The sequence below is a fragment of the Engystomops pustulosus genome, chromosome 1 (assembly GCF_040894005.1).
Source record: "Engystomops pustulosus chromosome 1, aEngPut4.maternal, whole genome shotgun sequence".
In the NCBI taxonomy this organism is placed as follows: Eukaryota; Metazoa; Chordata; class Amphibia; order Anura; family Leptodactylidae; genus Engystomops; species Engystomops pustulosus.
In genome coordinates this window covers 186,902,563-186,925,811 of record NC_092411.1, presented here as the reverse complement: position 1 = coordinate 186,925,811, position 23,249 = coordinate 186,902,563, and the positions used below count along the sequence as shown (strand labels likewise).

Genomic DNA, 23,249 nt, shown 5'->3' with positions numbered 1-23,249 from the left:
GCAATAACATTGGATATTTCTTTAGAAGAGAATTGGAGCACATGCTCATGTCATACAATGATCTATTGCTATAAGCAAAAAAGAGTCTTGTTAGTCTATGCCAGCGATGGCGAACCTTTTAGAGACCGAGTGCCCACACTACAACCAAGACCCACTTTTTTATCGCAAAGTGCCAACACGGAAATTTAACTTGTGATTTATACTCCCTTCTCTGTCACAGTTTTCATTGATACCAGCCCCTGAGGACACCAATAAAGCAGAAAATAGGAGAAATTTGGATGATCAGTGTAGCTTCCCTCCAGGGTCCCATAAACAGGAAAAACTGTCAGGGCCGGGGCAGGAACCACAATGATAATCCAGATCTGTACACACCTTCCCACACCTCCAGTAGTCCCAGGTAGAGCTGTCACTTTAAAATAGCTCTGTGCACAGCAAGTCCTGGGCTGTCTGGGACTGCAGGAAGATACCTGGAGTCATCTCTGGTGATGGCCTGGGTGCCCACAGAAAGGGCTCTGAGTGCCACCTCTGGCACCCGTGCCATAGGTTCGCCATCACTGGTCTATGCAAAACCATTAACAACTTCAGTCACAACTTTTTAGTCTATCTATTGAGATACCAGATAACAAAGCATATATTAGTGGTCCACCAAGTGGTGCTATATTGAGTAGAGTAGGGACACTTGTGGCTAGAATAATAAAGTTTATATAAAATTTGCTTAGAAACGACTGATTAGTGCATTATGTGAATGTCTGTTTCTATCGGTTTAATTCGCCATACAATGTTCTTTTGGTGGCAACCACATAGAGTTCTGATGGCCCCATTTAGTCAATTAAGTGACTGGAACGTTTCCAGACAACAAATCTATTTCACCCTGAGATCAGAATATTGCTGTGACTTGATTTCTGTCTTAAGACTGTTCCTATGATAGAACTAATCCAGTTCTCCTCTGAATTTTAGTGGGAAAGTGAGCTAGCACGACTTGATGAGCTAAAGATGGCCAATTTGAAGCAAGTCATCTTAAAGATAAGAGAAGAACTAAAGGATTACTGGGATAAATGTTTTTATAGCCCTGAGCAAAGAAAAGAATTTGGCCCATACTATTGTGGTAAGTTACCCACATCTGCAGTGTTGCCTCAGGTTTTCTTTGTATTATGAAATGATCAGTTCCAAATAGTCAGTATTGTTGTGTACTGTGATAACAAGAAATCCTCCAATATTGCATATACAGATTTTAACCGGTTAATGTTCTGCGTCAGATATATCGGACGCTGAGTGCAGTGACTTAGCACTGAGTGTGCGATATATTGGATGCAGAGCTGATGCCAGCTCAGCCCGAGATTGGAGCTGAGCTGGCATCGGGATACATGGGGTGCCTGTTGTAACAAACAGCCGACATCCCAGTGTAACACCTGTGGTCGGAGTGGGCTCCAATCACGGGTGTTTAGCCCGCTAAATGAGTCAGTGCGACCGCGGCATTTAAACTGCCTGCCAGGTGTCTTTCCCCCACAATTGATCAGGACACAGAGCTGTCTGCAGCCAGTGCCTGTAGAATGGCGTCGTATCTATCTCCTCCTTGGATATGAGAGCATCTAGGCCCTGCAACTGTTCAGTAAAGAAGGGGATTCTATGTCTTTTTAGTAAAGCTGGATCTCCTCAGGTGATTTATCTACTGTAGAGTAGTAACGGTCTGTGTACAGTTGAGTTAATCTATTGACCACAGTACTCTGATCTTGAAGGGTCTCAGGACCCTTATTCCTAGAATAGGTGGTGAAGCAGAGCTCTGTGTAACTATATGCACTAAAAGTTTGTCAAATTGGTTCCCTAGTTCAAAGGCTATTTGTTTGTAGTAAAATTGAGTTTGCTTTAAAGGACACCTGACAACAGGTCTCTATTTCTGTCATCATTACCTGTTGGAGCAGCTCATAAGGATCCATCCCAGCCTTTATCTAGTCAGTTCATACATTAATCATTATAAAATCATATTTTCTTTATTATGTAAATGAGGCTGGTCACATGGTCAGAGGCAGTGATGTTACCCATCTTCTCTCCTCCCCCTGCTCATGTCTGTGTGTAATGTATAGAAAAGCATTGCTAGTGTCTGTGCTTCATCTGCTGACATGTTCTGTTATACATATGTTGGAGACACAGACATCAGCTACACTAGTACCTGACATGTTCTGCTGCAACATGGCTGCCTGAAGCGGTTGTATCTCTCCTATACACAGGCTGCAGGGGGCGCCAGCACCAGGAAGCACATGGAGGAGCCAGTACACCATTTATACAGACTGTCAGTCAAGCACTGGAGGTGTGGCTGTGCCTCCCACTCATGAATAAGCTGGACAGCTTGAATTGTGAGGGGATTCTATTTTGTGAACCTAGAACACCCAGCCAAAAGACATGAATCCAAATTTTGTGTGCCACTGACCTAGTTGGCCCTCCCACAAAGCACAGCAGATATTGTAAAGACTGGATATAAGTCAAGAGTGATGCAGATCCCAGAATGTGGTCAATATGAGAGAGGGAGTGAATGGAGGCCTGGGTTGCAGGAAATTTCTTTCCTCAATAGTCCACCCATCCCATTTCCTCTAAGAATAATATCAAGGTAGAGGATGTTGAGTCAGCCTGTGGGGCCCTCCCAGGGTATTGTCTATCCAGGTGTTGATGGTGTAGTAAGTTCAGATCTCCCATTTAAATTGACATGGCATTTGAGTAAGTGGGAGGGATGTAGATGCCTAATATGTTCTTTTGGACTCCATTAATGCGTGCTTGGGAAAACGCTTAGCATCCATCCGGTTCTACTTGATTAACAATTGGGTTCTAGAGCTCTGACCTGTGAATCTGAAAAAAAACCCCTCTAGATGCAAAGTGTGATGAATGCTGTGGACATTTGAATTCAAGGTTTTTGTAGCACCTGAGATCTGCAGCTCACTTTCACTCAAACGTATGGGGGGGATGTATATAGGGCCACAAATTTTCGGTTGGCTAAATGTCCCCCACATTTGTCTATGGTGCCCAGGCTTGGAACGAAATTCGCTGTGCTGTGGCCGCGAAAAAAATAGAACATTTTCCAGCACACAAGTTTGTGTGCATGCAGCCTTAATGTGACTTCCCCCATAACAGCTGCTCCTCTTATTGTGACTGAATTTCCCTCCTAGCAGCATATCATAATGTGACCAAACCCCCTGTCCCTCCTCCTCTTAATGTCATATGTAAAATATGAATGCCTCATGCATAACAGAATGTAACAGAAAAATATGGCTAAATTGCCATATTTCCACCTGTGAATATTCAATGTAACTCGTTAAGAAATAACTGTTGGCCTTACACAACTCTCTTGAAATACAGGCGGTCCCCTACTTAAGAACACCCAACTTACAGACGACCCCTAGTTACAAACTGTCCTCTGGATGTTTGTAATTTACTGTATTTTAGCCTTAGGCTACTAGAAACAGTTATAACAGTTATCAAAGATGTCTGCAATAAAACTGTATTGTTAATCCTGATTCTTATGACAACCCAACATTTTTAAAATCCAATTGTCAGAGACAAAAAAGAATTTTGAATGGGGTTACAATTATGAAGTATACAGTTCCGACATACAAACTCAACTTAAAAACAAACCTACAGAACCTATCCTGTATGTAACCCAGGGACTGCCTGTATGTAGAAGTTAAGGATGTCAGATTGTGGTGATACAAGGAATTAATAAAGCATATATTCTTTTAGTCATTATGACCACACACAAACTTATATAGTTTAGTTATGTTTTAATACCATAAAAAATGTAAAAGGGATGAGTCGGTGGCATTGCAAAGTGAAACCCATAAAAACAAAGCCTGCAAGAAAATGGTGCATCTGCATTTATTTGTAAATCCTAGCATTTGGAATTTTATTCCAGCTTCCCAGTACGCTGCACAGAATATTAAATGATGTCCCGCAGGTCACTGGTTTCTTACAGCTCTTTAAATGATAAAATGTTATGTGATTTCTGGCTTTTGCAATGGAGGAAAAACAAGTGTGAAAACAAATTCTTGTGGTCCTGAAAGGGTTAGGTCCGCTATGCGAGTGTGTTAAAGGACCAACCTATATTCTGTTTTCTGTTAAAGATGAATTTACAGAAGATCTTTTAAGCCAGCATGATGAAGAGGTGGTGAAAATGAAACTGCTCTATGAAAAATGCAAGTTGATTCTGGATGCAGTGGCAAAGTGGGAATCCAGCTGGACACAGTTTGTAGTATTGGAGGTGACATATTTTGGTTATGTTGACCGTTCTTGGTGACCATTATTTATGAACTTTGCAGCTCTGGTGGATTTCCACAATTTATTGTACTCTCAAAAGAATAATAAGAATAAATAGTATAAATTAAGTCTCATAATGTAGAGATGAAATATAAAAAGGGATTCTATCAGAGTATTTAGCGACACTTAACCACCTCATGGACCAGTGAGGTCACAAGGCGTGAGCTCCGTCCAGGTGACATTAAACGAAACCTTTGCACATATACAGCCAGTGACAGGTTTCTATAGAGCCCTATCAACTGACTGACACCCTTGTTTTAGCTAAAAAATTGTTTCACTTACAACATAAAATGTGATTTATATGGATGTATTACCTGGCAACAGAGGGGGTGGGGTTTCCTTCTCAACTGGCCACTCCTATCTAATCCTCCCCATGCCTTATGCCTCCTTACTGGTCAAAGTTCAGGTCATGTGATCAGAGGCTGCTGTGATCTCATGTAATCACATAAATGGTGTATAGTTTTCTGTTCTTAGAAGGCTAAAGCAGTGATTTTCAACCTTTTTTGAGCCGCGGCACACTTTTTATACTTAGAAAATCCTGGGGCACACCACCAACCAAAATAGCACAAAATGACACTAAAACAGTCATAAAAGGCCTCCCTTTACTAATAAAAAAACCCCTAGCGGCCTCCCTTTACTAATAAAAACCTCTAGTGGCCTCCCTTTACTAATAAAAACCTCTAGTGGCCTCCCTTTACTAATTAAAAGACCCTAGCTGCCTCCCTTTACTAATTAAAAGACCCGAGCGGCCTCCCTTTACTAATAAAAACCTCTAGTGGCCTCCCTTTACTAATAAAAACCTCTAGTGGCCTCCCTTTACTAATTAAAAGACCCGAGCGGCCTCCCTTTACTAATTAAAAGACCCGAGCGGCCTCCCTTTACTAATTAAGAGCCCCTAGCGGCCTCCCTTTACTAATTAAGAGCCCCGAGCGGCCTCCCTTTACTAATTAAGAGCCCCTAGCGGCCTCCCTTTACTAATAAAAAAACCCTAGCGGCCTCCCTTTACTAATAAAAAACCCCTAGCGGCCTCCCTTTACTAATAAAAAACCCCTAGCGGCCTCCCTTTACTAATAAAAAACCCCTAGCGGCCTCCCTTTACTAATAAAAACCTCTAGCGGCCTCCCTTTACTAATTAAAAGACCCGAGCGGCCTCCCTATACTAATTAAGAGCCCCTAGCGCAGGGGTCAGGAACCTTTTTGGCTGAGAGAGCCATAAGCGCCAAATATTTAAAAATATAATTCTGCGAGAGCCGTACAATATGTTTAAAGGGACACTGACAGAACAATCGCTCCAGCAATCATTAGGAGAACAAGGAGTGTTCCTCCCCCATGTACTAAGCCACAACTGGAGCAAAACAATGGTAATTCCCTTTAAAATAAAAAACAGATAATTTACATTCGCGCTTGTGATGCATGACATCTCGCCCAGCACTCTTCCTTCTTCTGCGCATGCCTGAAAGCTGCATCTCTCATCAGGTGGGAAGAAGCCAGATCCAGTCATGCCCATTAAAAAGAAGAAGCCACAGTCCTGGAAGAATTGTCAAGCATCACATGCTCCAATGTAAATTATCTAGTTTTTATTTTACAGGGAATTACCATTATTTTTGTCCAGTGGTGGCTTAGCACAGCAGGGAGGAACACTGTTACGCACAAGCCTCAGCTGCTGCAGAACCTCCTCATACATGCAAAGACGGCAGGAGTAAGACCTGTCGTCTTTGCATCCCACACAGTCACTTACGATGGACAGTGGCGAGATAAGTACCATTCACCCCACTGTTATCAGATGTTATCACCCCACTGCAAAATTCACATGTGCGTGTGGCCTAATACTGCACACATAAACACACAGTACAATACATGTCACACCGCACACCGCACACACACACAGTACAATACATGTCACACCGCACACATAAACACACAGTACAATACATGTCACACCGCACACACATAAACACACAGTACAATACATGTCACACCGCACACACACAAACACACAGTACAATACATGTCACACACCGCACACACATAAATACACAGTACAATACATGTCACACACCGCACACACATATACACACACAGTACAATACATGTCACACCGCACACACATAAACACACAGTACAATACATGTCACACCGCACACACATAAACACACAGTACAATACATGTCACACACCACACTGCACACACACACACACAGTACAATACATGTCACACACCACACTGCGCACACACACACAGTACAATACATGTCACACACCACACTGCGCACACACACACAGTACAATACATGTCACACACCACACTGCACACACACACACAGTACAATACATGTCACACACCACACTGCACACACACACACAGTACAATACATGTCACACACCACACTGCACACACACACACAGTACAATACATGTCACACACCACACTGCACACACACACACAGTACAATACATGTCACACACCACACTGCACACACACACACAGTACAATACATGTCACACACCACACTGCACACACACACACAGTACAATACATGTCACACACTGCACACACACACACAGTACAATACATGTCACACACTGCACACACACACACACACACAGTACAATACATGTCACACACCGCACACACTGCACACACACACACACAGTACAATACATGTCACACACCGCACACACTGCACACACACACACAGTACAATACATGTCACACACCGCACACACTGCACACACACACACACAGTACAATACATGTCACACACCGCACACACTGCACACACACACACACAGTACAATACATGTCACACACCGCACACACACACACACAGTACAATACATGTCACACACCGCACACACACACACACAGTACAATACATGGCACACACTGCACACACACACACAGTACAATACATGTCACACACCGCACACACTGCACACACACACACAGTACAATACATGGCACACACCGCACACACTGCACACACACACACAGTACAATACATGGCACACACTGCACACACACACACAGTACAATACATGGCACACACACACAGTACAATACATGTCACACACTGCACACACACACACACAGTACAATACATGTCACACACCGCACACACACACACACAGTACAATACATGTCACACACTGCACACACACACACACAGTACAATACATGTCACACACCGCACACACTGCACACACACACACACAGTACAATACATGTCACACACCGCACACACTGCACACACACACACAGTACAATACATGTCACACACTGCACACACACACACAGTACAATACATGTCACACACTGCACACACACACACACAGTACAATACATGTCACACACCGCACACACTGCACACACACACACAGTACAATACATGTCACACACTGACACTGCACACACACACACACACACAGTACAATACATGTCACACACCGCGCGCGCACACACACACACACAGTACAATACATGTCACACACCGCGCGCACACACACACACACACACACACAGTACAATACATGTCACACACTGACACTGCACACACACACACACACAGTACAATACACACTGACAGTTATTTCTACACACTTACATCTTCAGAATAGATCCCAAATCCCTCAGGATATCAGTGCAGGGGTCTGTACAGAGGCTGCACAGGAAGCTCAGTGTCTGCTCTCTGAGCTGGATCCCGGCAGACATGAGCTTCAGCCCCTCCCCCCTCCTCACACAGTCGGCTGCTGCTGCTGCAGTAGAGGGTGAGGGACAGCTCCAGCAGCGCGAGGCTCAATCCCGGCAGACCTCGTGGTCATGTGACCGGAGCAACAACGTTATGTACACAATTACTGGCTCCGGTCACATGACCATCCTTCGGGCGTAAGTGTCTGCCAGGACTGAGGGAGGAGAGAAGCCCCAAGCTCATATATACACTCGGGGCTTTTTTAAATGAGTACATTTTTTTTAACGCGATCTATGGATGCGGCCCTGGCCGCGAGCCAGATGCGGCCATCAAAAGAGCCACATCTGGCTCGCGAGCCATAGGTTCCCGACCCCTGCCCTAGCGGCCTCCCTTTACTAATTAAGAGCCCCTAGCGGCCTCCCTTTACTAATTAAGAGCCCCTAGCGGCCTCCCTTTACTAATTAAGAGCCCCTAGCGGCCTCCCTTTACTAATTAAAAGACCCTAGCGGCCCCCCTTTACTAATTAAAAGGCCCTAGAGCCCCCCCCCCCCCCCCCCCCTTTACTAATTAAAAGGCCCTAGCGGCCTCCCTTTACTAATTAAAAGGCCCTAGAGCCCCCCCCCCTTTACTAATTAAAAGGCCCTAGAGCCCCCCCCCCCTTTACTAATTAAAAGGCCCTAGAGCCCCCCCCCCTTTACTAATTAAAAGGCCCTAGAGCCCCCCCCCCCTTTACTAATTAAAAGGCCCTAGAGCCCCCCCCTTTACTAATTAAAAGGCCCTAGAGCCCCCCCCCCCTTTACTAATTAAAAGGCCCTAGAGGCCTCCCTTTACTAATAAAAAAAAGACCCTAGCTGCCTTCCCTATACAAATAATAACCTTATATACTTACCCTTGATGTCTTCTTCCGCGTACCTTCACTCCTAATGGCGATCCGCCCACCCCGCGTTGGCGATCCGCCCATCTTCTGTAGCTCCTGCACCGCGCGCCTCTGGTCACGTGACGTCAGGTCGCGTAAGTCACGTGACATGGGCCGCGCGGTGCAGGAGCTACAGAAGATGGGCGGATCGCCGATGCTGGGCTTGTAGGTAAGTATGGGGCAGAAACACGGGGGCGCGGCGGCAGCATTACACAGGGGCACCATAGTTCGGGGAATTTTCCCCGCGGCACACTCAACCATGTGTCGCGGCACACAGGTTGAAAATCACTGGGCTAAAGGACATGCGATGATGTCACTGGTCACATGTCATGAATGTAACACAAGGCATAGTGTAAAAAAAATTTGACACTATTTCCCATCTCTACATAGACCTTTAATCTGAAGTTTAATATTGGCAGACAGTCCCTAAGTACAAAGAGGCTAAGAAATGATTTGCAGGGTCAAAATCTGACAGGTCCTCTAAGCTAAACCATTGTTTAATTTCTACTAAGCACCACCCCCTTTAGGGGTTAAAAGATCTGAATGTCAGCTCGCTTATATAAAAGATCTTTGCTGGTTGATTGTTTGTGGTACTACTATTGTAGCGTTGTGTAGTTAAAGAGCATAATTTATAGAGAAGAGTCAGGGAATATTTGCAATGGCAGTGGGCACATTTGCATTGTGTAAATAAAGCTATGCCACCTCCCCCCAACAGATTTTTATTTTTTTTTTATTTTCTTTTGTGCCATAATCTGATCCTGCCTGAGATGCACTGACTCATCTCTGGTCTTTTACAGTATTTCATAGGTATTGCTGAATTAAACAAGGTTAGCTATTATGGCAATGGGTCCCATTATTATTATTTATATATATTTTTTTTAATTATTCAGAAAAAAGCGTGTGACCCCAACAGATTCTCAAACCGCGGAGGGACATTACTTAAGGAGGAGAAAGAGCGAGCAAAACTTCAAAAGTTGTTGTCGAAGGTAATTGGCACTTGCCATATTAAAATACACTATTCACTATTTCATAGTAATTCAGTAAGTTTATAAAGAAAACACTTTATACTCTTTCTTTATTTCAGTTGGAGGAGGAGCTAAAATCTCGGATAGACACGTGGGAGGCTGAGCAAGGGCGTCCATTTTTAATTAAAGGCAGTAAATTTATGGACTACGTTGCGACTCAGTGGGAGTTGCTGAAACACCAAAAGGAACGTGAGAAACAAGATAGGGTGAGTTACTCTGCAGCACTACCTGCATTATTATTCTGGATTATTACACTTTTTTTTTTTTTTTTCGCCCAAGACTTGTGTATTTAGTTTAAATAATTATTTCTTACAGGCACAAAAAAAGGAAGAGACTACACCATTTAAAACACCAGTTAAGAGGCCAGGCGGACCATGTCCACAGGTTACTCCAAGTAGCAAAAGCAGAAAGGCAAGTATACACGAAATGCATACTGTTTTAGTAGGCTTTTAGAAGCATCACTTAAAGGCGATTTACAAAACAAAATGATATATGCCTCAGTAGACTATGAAACAATAAAAATATTAGTTGCCTCCTCCGGTGCTCCCGTTATCCCACGGTGCCATACGTCCTTTTCCGGACCTATAGAGCATATACTATCCAGAAAGTACTGCCTTGGACTGACTACCAGGCCTTGTTAATGAACTTCGTTTTCCTTTTATTAAATATATTACTAAAATGTTTATGAACCCAAATCTTATATAAATGATCTATAGAAAGGATGACCAGTATTTTGGCCCTGGTTGTCCTTGTATACTACAGAAGTGCTGATGGAACAATATGCTTACACATTATCAATCTAGGAGCCTAAAGTAATTTAACGATAACTCTCTGGAGCTAATCTCATGAAAAGAAGAAATGGCTCTATTAATCCCGGCCTAGTGTCAATTCAGCTAGGAGAGAAATGACTTTGTTATTGACATAGGCTACTATAAGTGGGACCCTCAGGTGTTGTGTTGCTTTATATGAGGTTTATGATTTCACTAGTCCTAGTAGAGACAGTCAGGACCTGCTTAACCTGTCCACACACTGATAAAGGAAAAGCTGTCAATCTGTGTGGATGGGGTTTTCAGGGATCCTGTCAGGATTTAACTCTGCTCTTCAGAAATCCTGCCCTACATTAAAATAACTTGTACACCACAAAGCTCTGTCTCTCACCACCTTTAGAATATGTTGTAATATTTCACTTACTAACAATTCAGTATTTTCCGCTTTCTTTGTAGCTAAATGGAACAACAAATTCAACGATGTCTCGCACTAATGTAACACATTCTAGTGCAAGTCTGACCACAGGAAAAGTGCCACTTGCCACAATTAAGGTAACAAATGTTATGTAGTATTTGTGTCACTTTCTTCAGTGCTATACAGTCGATATAAATATTTTAGTATGGATTTACTTGCCTTCCTATAACCACTTGTTGTTCTCCAAAATAGCATCACTGTGTTACTGGGTTCTAAAAATGGCTGCTCAATTTTTAAAAGGCAGTAACTTTATAAAAAAATAATAACTTTGTATAAGTAGTAAATAAAAGAAACTCAAGCAGAAAAGTAAAGGAGACTCTAATGAGATATTATTTAAACTAATATTCACCATCTTACTAGCAAGAAAAGCAGTACCTCTATGTAGGAGGGAGAGTTAAGTCATGGATGCCTTGCTGAGCTTCTGAGTCACAGCAGCTAGCCCTCTACCAAGCAGTGGAATGGGAAAAACTGACCTATAATTTCATACAAATAAGTATGGGCTCACAATATGTTAATTATTTTTGTAAAATTTGAATGATTCAGTATGACTTGGTTTGAATATGTGTGATTCTACTGTGTTGTAGGCTTTTGTCGTTGCCAGTGTAAGAACCGATCATACAAGTTGAGCCAATATTGCTGTTCCTAAATTTTACCTTTTAAAAATATCCCTATTCTGCCCTCTAACTTTAAGGCCTCTATCTCGCTCATCACATCTTAAATAAGGTAATATACCCACTTTGTAGGAAGCCATTGAAGAGTGTCATCTTAGTGCTCAGGTGTAGGTTGGGTGATTGGTTAAGCAATGAGTATAAAGGGGCACACTCTCACGAACGTAATGGAAACCGATATGTGGCCGCATGTCGGTCCCCATTGACATCTATGGTGCCGGTTACCATGCAGTGAGGACACATTGTCCCACCACACCATGACCAGTCATGTCCTATATTTTGACATGTTGTGGCAGGCGCCCTGTGCTCTCATCCCTCTTTCTTCCAGCACGCTGGCGTGTGCACATGTTCTTGTGAATCTACCCTGCCGGATCTCTTCAAAACCAATCACAGAGGTGTTTAGAGATTTGCTGTTACTAAATACATGCTTGAGCTTCTTCTATACAACAGCCTTGGTCTTTATGGGGAAGAACAGTAGGCAGGCATGAATTTATTTTCTATAGAGTTCCCCTTTCAGCAACTTTAAGCTTGAAGGGGAAGTCTAAGTGCAGTACTGGGTAACTTCTATAATGTGTGACCTGATGATCAAGGTAGGCCATTGTATTTCCTAGAAAATGAATTTTATTTGCAGATGCACAAGTAACTGTGCAAATTCTCAGCCATGTTAGTATTACTGGTTTATATCCTGTTCAGTCAAGAATTGTTACTTTGGGTCTGCTTTCATTTACATGCCTCCAAACGCTTATTGTGTCCATCATTGGTTTCTAGGAAATTGAGTATTATGTGGCAGCCCTTTGCTCTCAGCAGTTCTTAAGTCTTTGAGCAAGTGTAATCTTGTAGTTTGCTTTGCAGACTCCTTTGAAAACTAGAGATACCCTTGTGAGAACTCCATTGCAGGACAATAACAAACAAACAGTGGCATTCTCCAGCCAGCCTGGCAGCTATTCAGAGTTCAAGGTAAATACATGCTTTTCTACATCATTGCTTCCTTCCTATATTCAGCTTCCTTCCTATATTCAGCTTCCTTAGAAAATAGAGTAACTACCACAAGAGGGCGCATTCAGCACATGTTCTCCTAAACAGTAATTAGAGCAGTGGTTCTCAACCTTTCTAATGCTGTGACCCTGCAATATAGTTCCTCATGCTGTGGTGACCCCAAACCATGCAACTCGCAGAAAAAACACAGTAAAATTGCGGCTCCGATGGCTTTAGGCGACCCCCGGTTTTGGTCGTTCGACCCCCGCTGGGGTCCCGACCCACAGGTTGAGAACCACTGAATTAGAGAGACATCCTGGCGTGTTTTGAAATGCTTAGTATGCTGAAATGTTAAGTAAGATGTCCAGAATTTGGTTTCCTTTAAACATTCCCTTTAAGTATATCAGTCACCAACTCTTACCCCCACTAAACATCTGGCCCTCTCAGGTAGGGTATGAAATATCCTTCCTAGGATTTACTCTTTAATGTTAAAACTTGGAAAACATTTGCATATTTCCCAAGGTGGGAAATGAGAAAATAATTGCATATGCATATGTGCATATTTCCCAGAATCCTAGTGGAGCATCAATGGCTATATGCCTCCTCATGCCTACAAGGAGAGCTCTTGCTTCCTGACTCTTGCACAGTTAGGCTAATTTCATACTAGCATCATGATGAATGGAAGGTAAACTGGACATATCTTAAGTCATAGTGTTTGTAAGCATTAGCATTTCATGGTTTAAAATGATGGACTAGGCTTTCAGTTAATATCGGTCACAATTCAGTTAATATCAGTTACATTGAGACAAGTTGTAGTCGAATTGGGAACTATATTTGGATGTGGGCTTTTTTTTGAAGAGATATATATATCTCTTCAAAAAAAGCCCACATGTAAATTTAGTAACTACTATTGGACTACAACTTGTCTCAATGTACAAGTAAATAAATAAATATATATTTATAATTTTATATATAATTATATATTTTTTAATATTATATTACAGTGTTCATGATGATTTTTTTTTTGGGGGGATGGGACTATTTACTTTTCATGATCATTTTTAGAATGCAAGATAAAATAAACTTACGGGTTAGAAATTTCCCCCCTCCAATAATTTTATTAATGTAAGTCAACCTGAACTTGTTTTAAATCACATGTACAATGTGCACGCATAATTGTTAAAAATGAATATAAAGTATTTGACCTTGACAGCACCCTCTTAGTTGCTCTGTGTGCAGAACCTCCTAGTGATCAGCGCAACATTGCATCCACATGTTGAGGGACCCTGAAGCCTAACAGCACCCCTATTGCCAGGAGTAACGCACTACATCGAAAACAGAGATCCCAAAGCAGTAAATAAGGAAATTGTTGCATTATGTGGGAAAAGCCTGTCCACTGGCCCGATTCTCTACAGTGCCTTTTGTATGTGAAAAGTGGATGGCATGCCATATCTAGCACCTTGGCTGCTGTTCTTGTCATTGATCAGTAATTGAAGAATTGTTATAGAAAGTAACTCTTCATATTGGATCAACTTGTATCTTGGGTTCAATTGCTGGTAACCTTTGTCACTTTTTGGTTTTCTAAACTGACATGGTATATTAGTAGCAGCTAAAATATGTTTGCTTGATTTTGTTACAGGAGGAAATATCCAAGAAATCCAGTAAAGAGACCATTTTTAATTCCACCATCAATGAAAACCTCTAAACTTCATTTCCGATTCCCTCAGCTGCTTTTTCTGCCTATTTTATTAAAGTGCATATATATAATTGAATATATGGTTTATGAATAATGCTGATATTTCTCCATGTGCTCCAAGGGCATTTGTTACCAAAGTGCAACGTTGTAGCCTTTTCAGTGTCTAGCAACTATTATGCTTTATAAGAAACCTATCACTCTGTACATGTAGCTTTCTATCCAGGCAGCATGTAATAGAACAGGAGGAGCTGAGCAGATTAATAAATTGCAGTATACGCAATCCACTCAGCCCCTCCTGCTGTATTCTATGCTGCTATGCTAATACATTGTGACAGATTCTTAACTTTTTTTAGCTGTGGTGATAAATTATGCAGCCCTGTTGTAAATATGCCCTTTTTTAATGTCTAATACATTTTTATATGTGCGGTTATGCAAATATCTATTGCTCTGGGGAATTCTGTATATATTGGGGTCACTTTAGAACAGATCCTCTTAGATGCCTGGTGCAGCGTTCATTTCGTATGTTTGTAAATAAAGAGAATAATTCATTCCTTATCCTGTTCTTTTTTTCTGTTTAACCCTTTTTATGGTTCAGATAATTGTATTTAACAATAAACACTGAGATCTGAAAATAACAGGGGGGAACTTTTAAAAAAAAAAAAAATTCAGGATTTTTATAGTTTTAGTGTGTATTTTACATATAATAGTATCCAATTAACAATGTCTACCTTAACCTAACTGCTTTTTCACCTGAAACTATAAAAATATCCAATTTGTCTGGACAATTTACATGCAGAGCTAGGTCAAGGAGTTTGAAGATGCAGGATAAGATGGTTGTATCACACTTGCCCTGTACAGCTTCCCAAATATAATATTCTTTAGCTCATTACTGTCAATCACTAGGATTATAAATGGAATGATGCCCATTAGGTATAAAGTAAATATCATTTTGGTCCAGTATTGTATAAATCTGTGTTTTCACCATCTTCTCTAATGCTAATTCTGGTGTCTGAGTAATGTCTATAGCCTTTAGGATTTTGCTGAGTTTGCACTCTTGAGAATTTGTTAACGTGTATGGATGGCAGCTAGATAACGCACAATGTGTCCTAAATTAAGAAGCTGAGCGTGTGATGTTACTGGGTAGGGCATCTCTAAGAAGCTGCTCTTAACTAGGCCACTGTGTGTCTTTGTGAACCTATCTGTTCCCTGTGTGATGTAATCATACAACTGTAAATCTTTCTTATAAATGGTTCCTTCCTCTTGTGATCTTTTCACTCTGTTCTCATGTACGTTGTTTTTCTACATTTATTTTAACTGAAATAAAGAAAACAGACAATTGCATTCATGTCCGGCTAGTCTATCCCTACTTATTTTATCTGGGTTACCAGGTCTTTTGCTACCTGAAGTGCTGTGTCCATGTTGAAGATCTGAAATAGATTTTAGAAAGCAATGCATGTGCTTTTAAGTCTGTACATTTTGCTTGGTCTCCCAGACCAAATGTATATGCAAGTCAGAAGGATCTGGAGGAGCTGATATTTCTCTATCAAAATAGATTGTGGAGAACCTCTCATTTTATTGAAACCTCTGTTTGGAGTAAGGTCCTACTAAAACATGAGGTATATCATTGGTATTCCAAGCCAGAATGAAAAGTTTTAAATGTATAAATGACAAGGTGGGCTACACTCACAGCACCCACCTTAACAAAAACTCAACGGACCCCATTATAAATAGGCACTGCTGCACCAATCTGTGTGAACAGGTCTCAAATGTGCAGCCATACGGGTATGTGTGCAAATAGCCAAAAGTAGCCTAGGGAATGACTAATCTTATGAGAACTGGGGTGAAGAGTCTTATTTCTCCCTTAAACACATTTTGGATTTGTATGAGAGTAACTCACTAAGACTTTTTTTTTTTTTTTTAATTATTTACAAACCTCATATCCTTCTGGGTAGAAAAAAGTGGTTCATTAGCTCAATTTATTATATTTTAATCCATTTTAAATTCACAAAACTTGTCTGCCTCAGGCTAAATTGTGTTGAAGTACAAGATGCCTCATACAGCTATTAACACCTTTCATCCAGGCGCTGTGCACAGTCAGTAGATTTTATGTTGCCATTGTGATTATTTTCTCCTTGAGGCACGTCGCTTTTTGTGACACATAAGACTTCACCTTGTTGTCTTACAAGCCTCTTTATCTTAGAATAATAATGGTAAAGCAACTTCAAACATCTATAAAATCTAGTTGGTACGATAATGGTACTTTTTCTTAAAAGGAACTGATCACCAGCTTCTAAACTTCTTGCCCCCTCAAGTAGGTTATGAAATGTTCTTTTATGTGAAATCTCGCCTGTTTACCTTTAAAATATCAGCTCCAAATGAGCAGAGAAGAGTGTCTTTTTGATGAATTACTTTTACGTGCTGAAGGCGGACCATTACTTTTGATGCTCTTATCTTGGGTTCAATATACTCAGAACAATGCTTTTTTTATATTAAAAATTAAAAACTCTTATGTCAAATCACAGGATTATGAGCTACAGAACCAGCAATATAGGCAGTTAACTGCTTCCCATGATGCCTTTTTTTTTCAGTTTTAAGTTTCCATTTTTTTTCTCCTCATTTTTTATTTTTCCGTAATTGTACTGTGGAGACTTTTTTTTTTTTTTTTTTAATTTTAAATATTTGATGTCTTGTACTGGGAAGTGGGGCAAAAAAAAAATCCAAATGCAGTGAAATCTGTTAGCCTCATTTGGTCCATTTTCTCGTAGGTCTCTGATTTTATGGCCATCGCTATGCAAATTACACACCTCCTTTTATTCTTTGGGTTGGTACGATCGGAGGGATACAAAATGCATACAGACTTTGTTTTAATTAAAGCCTTTTGTACAAGAAAATATGTTTTTACCATCTGGTCCTATTGACTATTTTATACTTTAGTGTACATTTCGGGTGCTATTTTCTGTTACCGGGTGCAACAGTGGGGATAAATTTTTTTACTTTGATGGATCTAGGACTGTTGAGACATGGAGTCGCAGGCGATTTGAACTCTTAGGTTAATTTTTTTTTTTTTTTTTACTTCAACTACTGTAAATTGCATTGTATATGGGGAAATTGCTACAGATCTATTAAAGTGTGCCACAGTCAGCAGTGACTGGTTCTGTGTTCTTCTAAAGACTCCAAGTTGTCATAGCAACTGAGCCAGTAAACCAGTTTGCCCTCTCCTTAGTCCCTTAACCCCTTAAGGACCAGGCCCTTTTTCGTTTTTGCGTTTTTATTTTTCACTCCCCACCTTCAAAAATCTATAACTTTTTTATTTTTCCGTGTACAGAGCTATGTGATGGCTTATTTTCTGCGTAACAAATTGCACTTCGTAGTGATGGTATTAAATATTCCATGCCGTGTACTGGGAAGCGGGAAAAAAATTCTAAATGCAGTGAAAATGATGAAAAAAACACATTTGCGCCATTTCTTGTGGGCTTGGTTTTTACAGCTTTCACTGTGCGCCCCAAATGATAGGTCTATTTCATTCATTGGGTCAATACGATCACGAGGATACCAAATTTGGATAGGTTTTATGTTTTCATACATTTACAAAAATTAAAACCTCCTGTACAGAAAAAAAATTCTTCATTTTGCCGTGTTCTTGCGCTAATAACTTTTTCATACTTTGGTGTATGGAGCTGTGAGTGGTGTCATTTTTTGCGACTTCTGATGACGTTTTCAATGCTTCTATTTTTAGGACTGTGCGACCTTTTGATCACTTTTTATAGAATTTTTTCTATTTTTCAAAATGGCAAAAAAATGCCATTTGCGACTTCGGGCGCTATTTTCCGCTACGGGGTTAAACGCAGTGAAAAACCGGTTATTATATTTTGATAGATCGGGCATTTTCGGACGCGGCGATACCTAATGTGTTTATGATTTTTACGGTTTATTTATATTTATATCAGTTCTAGGGAAAGGGGGGGTGATTTCAATTTTTATGTTTTTTTAATATAATTTTTTTTTTTTTTACTTTTTTTTATTTATTTTTCCATAGCGTCCCCCATGACGGCACCTGGAGGTTGCACCTTGACCTTTGGTAGGGACAGGATGTTGCGAAGTTTAAAAGGCCCCTCCTCTGCCGCTGTTCCCCAGTGTATTCCTGTCCCTACCAAGGGTCAGGGTTGCGAGACCTCGTCTCTCCCCTTGGGGGGGGGGGGGGGGGATGGAATTAGAAACCCCCCAGGACTGGTCGCGAGCGGGGGTCCTACCTCCCTTCCTGGCCTGGTGTCCTGCAGGACGCGGTCCTGGCCCCCTTCCTCCTGCGGCCCAGAGCTAAAGCCGAGGGGGGCACGGGTCTCCGGACCCTGGATGAGGTGCCTCCCGGCCTCCGGGAGCTACCTCCCACAGCTTTTTCCCCCCAGAACGCCGGCGTGTACTGCGCGACGGCCGTGTATCGCCGGCCGGTTCGCGCATGCGCAGTACGCTCGACTTCCGGGTTCGAGCCACGTGATCGCTAGAGAAGCCATCTGATTGGCTTAGGGGGCGGCGGGAAGCTTAAAAGTGCTTCCTGCTTAGTGTCAGCCTCTATACCACCAACGAGTGCACTACTGAAGCTGTGGAAATAATCCTTTACTATGGCGGACGACCTTGGTTCTTCCCCCATTGTCCTGGGTACCGTGAGTACAACCAAAAAACTTTTCTTGAAGGGGAAAAATCTTGTTGTGCATTATTTTGTGGATTTTAATATAGTCTGTCTCCTTGTCCTAGGACGACCCTTCAAGACCTAAGGACAAGGAGAGGAAAGACAAGGACCCCAAAAAAGGAAAATGTGTTACTAAATCAAAAAGATGCCTTTCTTGTAACATAAGATTATCAGATTTATATCCAAAATCGCTATGCTCTGAATGCCTAGCCAGGGCCTTACAACAAGAAAAGGAGTCAAAGTTAAATGAGCTTAAAGTGGCCATGCGGGAGGAATTCCAATCCTCCCTTATGATGTTTACTAATTTAAACCGGGCGGTACCGGGACTAGGTCCTGAGCCAAATCCTGAACCAGACCAGGATCCGGATTTATATCCAGAGCCAGCTCCTAAAAGACTTAGATCTCTAGATACTGATTCTGACTATGATAAACACTCTGCGGCTCCTACCTATTCTTGGAAGGACTCGCTTGAAGACGTCTCCTTGGTATCTGAGGACAAAGGAACCTCAAAATACCTCTTTTCTAATGATGAACTGGATAACCTCCTTAAAGCCGTACGCAATACGCTTAATGTGGAAGAGGTGGTAGAGCCTAAATCCATTCAAGATGAACTTTTTGGAGGGTTAAAATCCAAAAGGAAAAGAGTTTTTCCCATAAATCAAACCCTAAAGGATATCATCCAAGAAGAATGGAAGAATCCTGAGGGGCGGGCAAACATCACTAAAGAGTTCAGAAACAGGTTACTCTTTGACCCCAAAGAGACAGAAACCTGGGACAGCCCCCCCAAGGTAGACATCCAAGTGTCTAAGGTGGTGAAAAAAACGGACCTGCCTTTTGAGGACTCTTCCCAATTAAGAGACCCCATGGACAGGAAGGCTGATAGCCTACTCCGTAGAGTCTGGGAATCTTCCATGCTTAGCCTCAAGTCTAACATAGCCGCTACTTCGGTAGCGGGAACTCTGTTTTTTTGGTTGGGAGAATTAGAAGACCACCTTAAGACAGATGCGGACAGGAATCTCCTTCTACAGACGATACCGCTGCTGCGTTCAGCGACAGGATTTCTTGCTGATGCTTCAGCAGAAAACATCAGACTGTCAGCAAAAGAAGGGGCGCTATCTAATTCAGTCCGCAGAGCTATTTGGCTTAGACAGTGGGGAGGGGATGTAAAGTCCAAGACGAAGCTCTGCAACATCCCATTCACAGGAGACTTCATGTTCGGCGCTGAACTAGATACTCTCCTGGAAAAAGCCTCTGATAAAAAGAAAGGGTTCCCGGAAGTTAAAAAACCTCAGAAAAACTTTTCCTTTCGGAATTCCAAGGATCCTAAAGACTCCAGAGGCAGAGGAAAACAGGGCCGCTGGCCCTTCAACAAAGGTGGAAGAGGTCGAGGATATCTATTCTCCAACCTTCCACATCAATCAAAAAAACAGTGACTACCAGGTAGGGGGGCGTCTTCTTTTCTTCCTCCACAGATGGAAGACGATCACATCAAACAAGTGGATCCTGAGTATCATCAAATCAGGTTACCAGATAGAATTCAGCTCCCCTCCACAACAAAAATTTCTTGTCTCCAACCTAACATCTCGGAGAATGACAACACAGTTATGGAAAAATCTTCAAGAACTGTTAACAATGAAGGTAATTGTTACAGTTCCCAAAGAAGAAGAAAAGAAGGGCTTCTACTCCCCCTTATTTCTTGTGAAAAAGCCAAATGGGACCCTTCGACTTATTATAAATCTCAGACGGCTAAACAAGAACATAAAATACAAATATTTCAAGATGGAATCGGTGAAGACAGCCACCCCACTAATTCCTCCAGGCGCACAAATGTGCACCATCGACCTAAAGGACGCCTACTATCATGTCCCCATACACAAAAATCATCAGAAATTCCTAAGATTCGCGGTAGAATCGCCACAAGGGAAGGTCTGCCACTTTCAGTTCAGAGCCTTGCCTTTTGGAATTTCATCAGCCCCAAGAATCTTCACAAAGGTCATGGCAGAAGTGACGGCATTCTTGAGAAAAGAAGGTATCTCCATTATTCCATATCTGGACGACCTCCTCATAGTGGCAGACTCGACCCTGACTCTTAACCACAGAGATCGGACAATCCGAACCCTGGAAAATCTGGGCTGGATTATAAATCTCCAAAAGTCTCATCTAGACCCCCAGAGGGAGACAAGATTCTTAGGGGTGATGTTAGATTCCAGGCGCCAAACTTCTTTTCTCCCACAGGACAAGAGAGAATCTCTTACCTCTTTCATAGACAAATTCCAAAGGAAAAAATCATGCAGTGTCCGCTCAGCCATGAGACTGCTAGGTCACTTAACAGCTTGCCTAAACTGTGTATCATGGAGCCAGTTCCATGTAAGAACACTACAGGCGTGGACACTAAAAATCTGGGACAAGAACTTGGAACATTTAGACTTCAAGAAGGTCATTCCTCTGGAAGTCAAAAATTCTCTAAACTGGTGGAAACACCAGCAACATCTAAAAAAGGGAATACCATGGAACCCGACTCCAGTCCTGGTCATCCAAACGGACGCCAGTTCCTCAGGATGGGGAGCCGTTCTACCAGACCGTTACCTTCAGGGGTCATGGTCCCCTTGGATGAGAAGACAATCTTCAAATCTAAGGGAATTATCGGCAGTGTGGGAAACACTAAAAAGGCTACCCAAAACCCAGGTAAAAAATATCAGGATCCTGTCAGACAATGTTACTACAGTGGCCTATCTACGCCGTCAAGGGGGCACAAGATCCTCGGACCTGATGGAGGTCACCAAGAAGATTTTTTCCTGGGCAGAGAATCACCTAGATTCCTTAACAGCGGTGTTCCTAAAAGGGTCAGAGAATCAGTCGGCGGACTTCTTGAGCAGAGAAAAGATGGACCCACACGAGTGGTCCCTGAACAGGGAAGTCTTCCTTTCTCTAACCCAGAAATGGGGCTCTCCGTCAATAGATCTGTTTGCCTCAAAAAAGAATACTCAAATAGAGGTATTTTTTTCCATCTCACCCAAGGACAACCCTCTAGGACTGGATGCCTTAAGCCAGTCATGGGGGACAAATCTAGCATATGCTTTCCCTCCATTTCCCCTAATCTCCAGAATCTTACAAAAAATTCAATCGAGTCAGACGACAGTGATCCTAGTAGCACCATTCTGGCCGAAAAAACCATGGTTTCCACTTCTCTTAAAATTAACAATCTCAGGACCCATCTTCCTTCCCTGCAGAAGGGATCTGCTACACCAGGGCCCTCTTCTTCACCCAGACCCGAAGTTTCTGAACCTAGCGGCCTGGCTCCTGAAAGGGAATTGCTCCTAGCTAAGGGAATCTCTCACCAGGTCATACAGACCCTAATAGCAAGCAGAAAACCAATCACCAACAAAATATACTACAAAATCTGGAAAAAGTATATATCTTTGTGCGAGGACCTTCCCCCGATTCCAGGCAAACCAAATATCGTTAGAATTCTTGATTTTTTACAGGATGGTTTTTCTAAGGGGTTAAGACCTAACACCCTTAAGGTCCAAATATCGGCCCTAAGCGCCTGTTTTGACTTCCCCTTAGCAGAGCACAAGTGGGTGAAGATGTTCATGAAAGCAGTCTTAAGACTGCGACCTACAATCAGATCCGATATACCTAAGTGGAACTTATCACTAGTCCTAAACTCCCTTATGAAGCCTCCGTTCGAACCACTCTCGGAATGCAGCCTGAAGGACCTTTCTCTCAAAACCTCCTTCCTTGTGGCCATAACATCCGCCAGGAGAATTGGAGAACTTCAGGCCCTATCCTCCAAAGAACCCTTCCTGATCATCTCGGAAGACAAAATAGTTCTGAAATTAGATACGTCTTTTCTTCCAAAGGTAGTCTCAGACTTCCATAGAAGTCAGGAAATCGTTTTACCATCCTTCTGTAACAACCCAAGGAATGAGAAGGAAGCACTCTGGCATACTCTTGATGTCAGAAGAGCTGTCATAATTTATCTAGAGAGAACCAAATCTTTCAGAAAGTGCAGAAACCTATTTATTCAGTTTGGAGGAAAAAATAAAGGAGAG

General features: G+C 42.0%; 1 protein-coding gene across 2 annotated transcripts in view; it reads left to right on the top strand.

Moving 5' to 3' along the window:
- LOC140069534 (protein regulator of cytokinesis 1-like) overlaps nt 1-15,853 on the top strand; it is a 31,431-nt gene extending 15,578 nt beyond the window's left edge. The window contains exons 7-14 of one of the 2 annotated variants that reach the window (XM_072115359.1): nt 958-1,105; nt 4,107-4,243; nt 9,795-9,890; nt 9,989-10,135; nt 10,245-10,340; nt 11,153-11,248; nt 12,692-12,796; nt 14,454-15,853. In XM_072115359.1, coding sequence (XP_071971460.1) covers nt 958-1,105; nt 4,107-4,243; nt 9,795-9,890; nt 9,989-10,135; nt 10,245-10,340; nt 11,153-11,248; nt 12,692-12,796; nt 14,454-14,519 — 891 coding nt within the window. In that variant the 3' untranslated portion in view covers nt 14,520-15,853. The remainder of the gene's footprint in view (nt 1-957; nt 1,106-4,106; nt 4,244-9,794; nt 9,891-9,988; nt 10,136-10,244; nt 10,341-11,152; nt 11,249-12,691; nt 12,797-14,453) is intronic. The other variant, XM_072115368.1, reaches the window with a different exon arrangement.
- The last annotated feature ends 7,396 nt before the right edge of the window (nt 15,854-23,249 follow it).